This window comes from Salvia miltiorrhiza, chromosome 2, assembly GCF_028751815.1.
Source record: "Salvia miltiorrhiza cultivar Shanhuang (shh) chromosome 2, IMPLAD_Smil_shh, whole genome shotgun sequence".
Classification (NCBI taxonomy): domain Eukaryota; kingdom Viridiplantae; phylum Streptophyta; class Magnoliopsida; order Lamiales; family Lamiaceae; genus Salvia; species Salvia miltiorrhiza.
The window spans coordinates 6,901,573-6,910,279 of NC_080388.1; the positions used below are offsets into that span (position 1 = coordinate 6,901,573).

Consider the following 8,707-nt stretch of genomic DNA (forward strand, 5'->3'; position numbering starts at 1 on the left):
ATGTTACGGTGGTGATGAGTCATAAATGAATAGATATAGAATCAATCGGTGATTTGTTGTTGAACCGCGAATTGTCGATGGCTATTTATAAACCCATGCTGGGGGTAAAATAGTAAATTCGTTGCTAAAACATGCGCCTCGTGTGGTTGAGGGCATAAGAGTAAATTTGTCCCTAGGCGGGAGATTTCCCCGCTCTTTCGGTGATCTCTCCAGCGAAGGCCATTTCTCTGACAAAAGCCATTTCTCTGGCGAGAGCCATTCTTAAGAGCCGTTTCTCTGGCGAAGGCCATTTCTCTGGCAAGAGCCATTTCTCTGGCGAATGCCATTTCTCTGGCGAGGGCCATTTCTCTGGCAAGAGCCATTTCTCTAGCGATGCCAAAAAAAAAATTCAGTTTGGGAGAGGCGCGCTTTGCGCTGATGGACACGACGGGTCTTTATCTCAGGTTTTGCGTGAAACGGGCTTGTGCCTTGTATATGTAAGTTCTTCCCCCCATTTAGACTTAGTTGTTGAAACTTAAGTCTAAATTCAGGACGTTCGGGGTGGGACGGGCTTGTGTCTTTTACATTTAAAGTTTTTCCCCTCATTTAGACTTAGTTGTTTAAACTTAAGGCTAAATGCAATATATGCGGGGTGATATGGGCTTGCGCCTTTTACATTTAAAGTTTTTCCCCCCATTTAGACTTAGTCGTTTAAACTTAAGGCTAAATGCAATATATGCGGGGTGATATGGGCTTGCGCCTTTTACATTTAAAGTTTTTCCCCCCTGGGTGTGGAGGGGGAGGTGACATAACAAGAGCCATTCCTCTGGCGAGTGTTATTTCTCTGGCGAGAGCCGCTTCTCTGGCCAAGGCTATTTTTCTGGCGATGGCCATTTCTTTGGCGAGAGCCATTTTTCTGGCGAGAGCCACTTCTCTGGCGAGGTGTGGAGGGGGAAGGGGGCTGCGCTCCTTAGAGCTGCCTACATACCCAATTAAGGGATCAAGCCCGAATGTAGTTCTGACCTGCATAGAAATGTCAGTAATTGTAGTGGATGATATGGGTCTCGGAAGACCTTATTGAAATAAAGTGAAATTTGTAGAGTTTAGGGTCAAGCGTGGTACTGCTTGAGATGTAGGGCGTTCCAACTGTTGTTGATTTCACGCCCGTCTGTTGCTTGTAGCATATAGGCTCCATGTCCGATCACCGTGGTGACCAAGTAGGGTCCTTCCCAGTTCGGGGCTAGCTTGCCAGCCCCTGCTTCCTTGGTATTCTGGAATACCTTGCGAAGTACCCAATCGCCCGGTTTGAAGGTTCGTGTGCGAGTGTTCTTGTTGTAGTGTCGAGCAATACTTTGTTGATATGAGGCTATTCTTATGTTTGCCTTATTCCTCTTCTCGTCGAGCAGGTCGAGCTCGTGGCACATGGCTTCATGGTTGTCGTGGTCTGTGGTAAACTCATACCTAGCAGTATGCACTTCGCTCTCTGTGGGGATGACTGCTTCCATTCCATAAGCGAGGGAGAAGGGGGTTTCTCCCGTCGAGGTTCTTGTGGTTGTCCGATAAGACCATAGGACGCCGGGTAGTTCATCCGCCCATTTTCCCTTCGCCTTCTCCAATCGTTTCTTGAGTGTGTTCATGATGGTCTTGTTGGATGATTCGGCTTGCCCGTTGGCTTGGGGGTATCTTGGCGTTGAGAATCTTAGCTTGATGTTCCAAAACCTACAAAAATCTTGAAAGTCTGTGCTTATAAATTGGGACCCGTTGTCCGTGATGATCTCCTTGGGCACCCCATACCTGCATATAACATACTTCCAGATAAAACCTTTTACCTCTTTATCCCTAACCTGGGGAAAAGAATCTGCCTCGATCCACTTGGTGAAGTAGTCCGTCACGGCTAACATGTAGACTTTTTGCCCAGGGGCAATGGGTAGTTTGCCTACGATGTCCATCCCCCATTTCATGAAGGGTCATGGAGAAGTGATAGCTTTTAGTGGCTCTGGGGGTAAGTGGGAGACTTGGGCAAATCGTTGGCACTTATCACATCTCTTGACATAGTCTGCTGAATCGGCTTTCATGGTGGGCCAATAATATCCACTAGTCAGGGCTCGATGGGTGAGGCTTCTTCCACCCGAATGGTTGCCGCATTCCCCGTCATGTAGCTCGGAAAGGACATACCTTGCCTCTGCATGGTTAATACATCTCAAGTATGGACCATTGTAAGAGCGTTTATACAATTTACCTCGAATAATAGAGAATCGGGCTGCTTGGGCTTTGAGTCAGCGGGCTACATTTCTGTCATCTGGAAGTGTGTCTTGCACTAAGTAATCCATTATTGGGGTCATCCAGGTTGGTTCGGCTGACACTTCATGGACTTGTTCCTCCTTATCCTTTTGAGTCGCTGGCCATTGGAGGCAGGTTATCTGAATGACCTTTGGTTGTGTGGTCTGGATGGATGACCCTAAGTTGGTCAATGCGTCGGCATGGCTATTGTCCCCTCGTGGAACTTGGCTCAAGGTGAACTCCTCAAAGCTCAACTGTAACTCTTTTGTTTTGCTCAGATAGGCTATCATTTTGGCGTCCTTGGCTTGATAGGATCCTTGCATTTGATTGACCACAAGCTGGGAGTCGCTGAAGACATTGATTCGTTTGACCTTCATTTCCTTGGCCAATTCAAGTCCAGCCAGCATTGCCTCATACTCCGCCTCGTTGTTGGTTGCCTTGAATTGACACCGAATTGATTGTTCGACCATGTCGCCCTGAGGTGAAATAAGGACCAAGCCAAGTCCACTTCCCCTCATATTGCTGCACCCGTCAACATATAGTTTCCACGTTCCAGTTTGATCGGGCTCTTCCGTCAGATAGCATAACTCTTTATCGGCCTGTATAATAAGGTTAGGTGCAAAGTCAACAACAAAATCGGCTAATACCTGAGATTTAAGTGCGGTCCGTGGTTTGTATGTGATGTCGTATTCACTCAACTCCACTGCCCACTTTGTCAATCGACCGGATAGTTCCGGCTTATGGAGTATGGCCTTTAAGGGGTACGTAGTGGCGACTACGATCGGATGGCATTGGAAGTACGGACGTAACTTTCTGGCTGCATGGACCAGTGCGAGGGCCAGCTTCTCTAGCTGGCTGTATCGGGTCTCTGCATCAAGTAGTGACTTGCTCACGTAGTAGATTGGTGACTGCTTTCCCTCTTCCTCTCTGACCAACACGGCGCTGACGGCTGTATCAGAGACGGCCAGATACACCTACAAAGTCTCGTGATTCTTTAGTTTTGCGAGTAATGGCGGGCTAGTCAAGTACTGCTTGAGCTGCTTTAGGGCTTCCTCACATTCCTCAGTCCACTCGAATGTTTTTTACTTCCTCAGAGTGTTGAAGAAGAGGTGGCATTTTTCAGACGATCTTGAAATAAAGCGGCTTAAAGCGGCTATCCTCCCCGCTAGTTTTTGGACGTCTTTCACGCAGGTGGGGGAAGGAATTCTCTGGATCGACTCGATTTGAGCCGGGTTTGCCTCTATTCCCCGCTGGGTGACCATATAACCTAGGAACTTTCCTGCATTGACACCAAAAGAACATTTAGTAGGATTTAGCTTCATATTGTATTTTCTAAGAATCTCAAATGTCTCCCTCAAATGATCAATGTGGTCCCTCGCGCGGATGGACTTGACCAGCATGTCATCGATGTAGACTTCCATTGTTTGGCCCAGCAAGCTTGCAAACATCCGATTGACCAGGCGTTGGTACGTTGCACCGGCATTCTTCAATCCGAATGGCATATACTTGTAGCAAAATAACGCTACGCTGGTCATGAAGGCCGTCTTCTCCTCATCATCAGGGTGCATCCGGATTTGATGGTATCCCGAGTATGTGTCCATGAAACTCATCAATTCATGGCCTGCTGTCGCGTCTACTAGCATGTCGATATGTGGAAGTGGGAACGAGTCTTTCGGGCATGCCTTATTGAGGTCCGTGAAGTCGATGCAGACCCGCCATTTGTCATTCTTTTTCTTGACTACCACCACGTTTGCGAGCCATTCGGGAGTGGACCTCCCGAATCAGCCCATTCTTGAGGAGCTTCGTGACTTCATCATTCACTACTTGGTTCCTCTCTGGTGCAAACTTTCTACGTTTTTGCTTCCTCGGTGGGTAGCCCGGGGTGACCTGTAACCTGTGAACAATGATACTAGGGTTAATCCCTGTCATGTCCTCATGGGACCAAGCGAAACAATCGTAATAATCAGATAGGAAATTGATAAGCTTCTCTCTGAGCTCTGGTTCGAGTTGCGCTCCAATCCGGACTTTGTGGTCTGGAAAGCTCGCATTAATTTGAACTTCATCTATCTCCACCATCTCCTCCTCGATCAGGCTGCGTGGTCTCTTCGTTTGTGCAGCTCGATTAAAATGCCCCGTCTGGTGACTCATGAAATGAGGGCACTGCAGGTTTTGATTTCTCTGCTCTGCAGACTCTGACTTCTCTGCTCTGCAGATTTCAACTTCTCTGCTCTGCAGACTTCGACTTCTCTGCTCTGCAGATTTCGACTTCTCTGCTCTGCAGACTTTGATTTCTCTGCTCTGCAGACTTCGACTTCTCTGCTCTGCAGATTTCGACTTCTTTGCTCTGCAGATTTTGATTTCTCTGCTCTGCAGACTTCGACTTCTTTGCAGCTCCGTGTGTTGACTCATGTCTTGAGTGCGCTGTAGGGTATGATTTGGGTGTTCCTCTTTATTTGCCTTTGAATGGGACGGAGCTTCTTGCTGTAATTGCTATAAGGACAGGCTTTTTGCTTTCATAGTGGTTTGGTAGCACGCCCTGGAGTCCTTCTGTTCTCCCTTGATCTCCTTAACTCCCCACTTGGTTGGGAATCGTATGACTTGATGATAGGTGGTTGGTACTGCTTCCATTCTGTGGATCCATGGACGGCCTAGGATGACGTTGTATGCCGACGGGGCGTCTACCATGAGAAACCTAGTGGAAAGGTTGACTCCATCTGCGTAGACGGGAAGATCGATCTCCCTTACAGTAGTCGTACTCTCGCCACTGAAGCCAACGAGTACGGCCGCTTTCTTGATTAGTTTGGACTCGTCCAAACCCATCTCCCTGTATGCACTGCAAAACAGAATATTGGCAGAGCTACCATTGTCTATTAGCACACGCTTTGTTAAACAGTTAGCAATATAAATGGAAATAACTAAAGCATCATGATGGGGGTGTAGAAGCTTGTCTGATTCGGATGTTGCAAAGCTGATAGTTAGGGTTGGATCCGTTGGTCCGGCTTTGCCGGAAGGCGGAGCCCCTGATTTGCTTGATCTAGCCTATCTGGCGTGTCTCTTGGCGGCTGAATGGGTGATTCCGATGACTTCGAAGCCTCCGGATATCACGTTCACAGTTCTCTCATGGTGTGGCGGGTCTGGTGGGCTGTCGTCTCTGTGTTTCTCTTGTCTATCCCTTCCTTGTTGTAGGATAAGCTTGCCCTTTTCGATTAGGTAATCGGTGAGGTGGCCTTGATTTAGTAGGTGGGCCACTTCCAATCTGAGGGCGATGCAATCCTCTGTCCGATGCCCATGGTCTGCATGGAACTCACACCACTTGGACCTGTCCCTCTGGTCGGCTGGGGCCCTCATCCTCTCTGGCCATTTGACCTTGTTGCCCAGATTCCTCAGTGCTTCAACTGCTTCGGCGGGGGAGATGGATAGGGCATATTCTGGAATCTTTGCTTTCTCGCGGGGGCGTGTGTCGGGTGCCCTATCGTACTCATCCCTTCCTCCGCTTTGTCGATAAGGCGAATACGGTTCAGCACGTCTGTCACGACCCGACCTCCTGTCCACCCGGTGGTCTCTTTCGGGTCTACTAGGTGGGAAGGCCCTCTGCATGTTGTATTGGTCTTCCTCCCACTTAATCTGTGCCCACGCCTGAATCAACACGTCCTCCATGGTCTTGCACGGATACTTGGTGAGAGTTTTATAAAGATCCGAGCCGGGCAATAGTCCCTTGCGAAAAGCGGTGACAGCGGTTTGCTCGCTACAGTTGGTGATTGACACCTTCTCCTTGTTGAAACGTCCAATGTAGTCTCGAAGTGGTTCTCCATGCCTTTGGACAATGGCGTACAAGTCCTCCGAGATCTTCTCCAATTTCCTGCTACTTGCATACTGTTGGACAAAAATATCAGTTAGTTGGGCAAAAGAGCTAATAGAGTTATTTGGGAGATTCGTATACCACTGGAGGGCCGGTCCTATTAGACTAGAACCGAACCCTTTACACATGCATGCCTCCCTCATGTCACGAGGGATAGCCACGGTGAACATTCTCTGGCGGTATTGAGCTATGTGGTTGTCTGGATCGGATGCGCCGTCGAACATCTTCATATGTGGAAAGTTAAACTTTCTGGGCATTTCCACCAAGGCTATCTCATCCACGAACAGAGAGTCAGCGTAGCAACTCTCTGCACTCTTCTTGATCAGGGCCGGGACTCCTGGGATTCGTTGGATGATGGCTTCCATGTCTGCCAATCTTCTGGCCAGGACGGGGTCCATACTCTGTTGGATGCCCCGTATGCCGTGTCGGCCCTACTCGACCAGAGGTGGTTGATCGTGAGTTTCGCCATTCTGGCCCACTGGGCCTGCTCGCCTTGGCCCATCCGGTTGGCCCGTTGGGGCGTCACGCAGGAAGTCATCTTCAGGGGCGATTCCGGTCCGACCCGTCAAGGTTGACTGACCTATTCCCCCGGTCAGCAGGTTGGCCTGGGTGAGGGCCCCTGTTGCGTTTGTCCCTATTGTTCCGGGCGTCCGATCTAGGGTGCGTGTTTCACCTGCATTCACAAGAAGGGTATCCGGGTTAGCATGGGTAGTCTCCGATCTATTGTTCCTTACCGATGATGAAGGGTCATCTGGGTTGATCTCAGTTCCATGGGGTGTGAGCGGGACATCATCTATGTCCACCATGGAGTTGACGGGAACTCGGAATCGGTTATTACGGAGTGTTTGGATTTGAGGAGGTGTCTGGATCTGGGTGAAAGCATTCAACCGAGCGAGTAGTTCCGCATTCTGTTTTTCCAGTAAGAGCCTACTCTCTCGTTCTTGCGTAATTTGGTCGGCCAAAGCGGAGATCCGGGCATTCACCTCCACTTGGGCAAGCAACTCCGATTGGGTTGAACCCAGTTGATCTGTGATGTTGTTCGGATTGTGAGCGTCGTTCGGAGCACTCATGGTGTAGCTTTTGATTGCTAGGGCCCCACGGTGGGTGCCAAATTGTTGGGGATGAATTCGACAATTACGGAAGCGACGTCGGTCACGTCTGGATCGACGGGCACTAGCAACCTGAGACCACAAATAACGTTAGAGCCCTCCGAAGAGCACCGGTGGGGGTGTCGATGGAAGGGCCTCCGACGCTCAAGTCAGTGAATGAATATGAATATTTACTGTAAATAACACAACTGAAATGAATAAATGATCAAGGGAAAACAATAATAAATGGAATATCCGGGAGATCGGAGTGTCCCGGAAGTTGAATCAAAGCTGACGAGCGATGTTGAATAAAGGGCAACCAACGTCTAAACTAGCGGGGCTAGTCAAACAATCGGCACCTTTGAAAGTTGAGAGCGTGGAGACAGAACGGTAAAGCAGGGGGGGCCGGAGATAGCGAGAATGCGTGATCGTAAGTATCAGTAGGAATGTCAATGACGGCGTGCCTTGATTGTGTTAGTGAAGTAGTATATATAGGTCATGAAGCTGCGTAGGGGTGACTAGGGTTAGGGTTTGTTGGGATATTCCTTGAAACCCTAACGGTTCCGACTTCTTCGGAATCCACCTGCTATAACCTTCGTTTGACCTAGTCACCCATGTTGACTAGGTTTTCGTAAGTTTATAATCCAGTTTGTATACTTTCGTGTTGAAATGTTTACTATGGCGCTGCTGCCAGAGCAGAGGGATCGCGCCTCTGCCAGAGCAGAGAGATCATGCCGCTGCCAGAGCAGAGGGATCGCGCCTCTGCCAGAGCAGAGAGATCATGCCGCTGCCAGAGCAGAGGAATCGCGCCTCTGCCAGAGCAGAGAGATCGCTCTGGGCAGAGTCAGAGTTGCCAAGACAGATTCGAGCTGGGCAGTCGAGCGCTGCCGGGCAGGGCTGGGCTGGTCAGTCGGATTTTATCCACTACAACTGCCATTAAATTATAAAAATGATAATGTATGTGAAGGAATATTTGTACTGACCTTTAATTGTTAAAAGTCAAAAGGACATTGATTAACATTATTAATGAAGTGAAGGGAACTAAAATTTGAATTTTGAAGGGTGATATATGTAATAATGATGTATATCTTTCACTACAATAATACATGGCATACACCGTCGAAATCACCAACGGTACATATGTCGTCGGTAATCATCGATAGAACTTTGTCGGAGCATTGACAGACCGTTTTACGAGTGGGCGAAGTTTTGGCATTGTCTACCGAGGGATTTACTGACATATCACTGTTGAACGTTTCTTCGGAGGATAGAATCCATCAGTAATTATTATAATTAAGGCTGTTCGTGGTTGAATTACATGCACTACACAACTCAGAGGCTGAGATTAATCATCATATGGAAACTCAATTTGCATCGTGGTTCATGCATATGTAAGATCTGACTTATATATATTATTCATCTAATATCTACACATCTACATAATTAGATTCTAATTTATCTCGTAATATAAGTGTTATATTCTGCAAACCACGTCGTTAAT

At 48.3% G+C, this 8,707-nt stretch overlaps 2 protein-coding genes across 2 annotated transcripts; both read right to left on the bottom strand.

The window, feature by feature from the left end:
* Positions 1–2,077: 2,077 nt before the first annotated feature.
* On the bottom strand, positions 2,078–3,902 carry LOC131007914 (uncharacterized). The gene is made up of 3 exons (XM_057934826.1): positions 3,447–3,902; positions 2,268–3,233; positions 2,078–2,161 (listed from the first exon to the last, which is right to left on the bottom strand). The coding sequence occupies exons 1-3, from the start codon at positions 3,900–3,902 to the stop codon at positions 2,078–2,080; spliced, it is 1,506 nt and encodes a 501-aa protein (XP_057790809.1).
* A 1,396-nt stretch (positions 3,903–5,298) lies between these two features.
* LOC131007915 (uncharacterized) lies at positions 5,299–6,516 on the bottom strand. Its single transcript, XM_057934827.1, has one exon. The coding sequence runs from the start codon at positions 6,514–6,516 to the stop codon at positions 5,299–5,301; it is 1,218 nt and encodes a 405-aa protein (XP_057790810.1).
* Between the last annotated feature and the right edge of the window lie 2,191 nt (positions 6,517–8,707).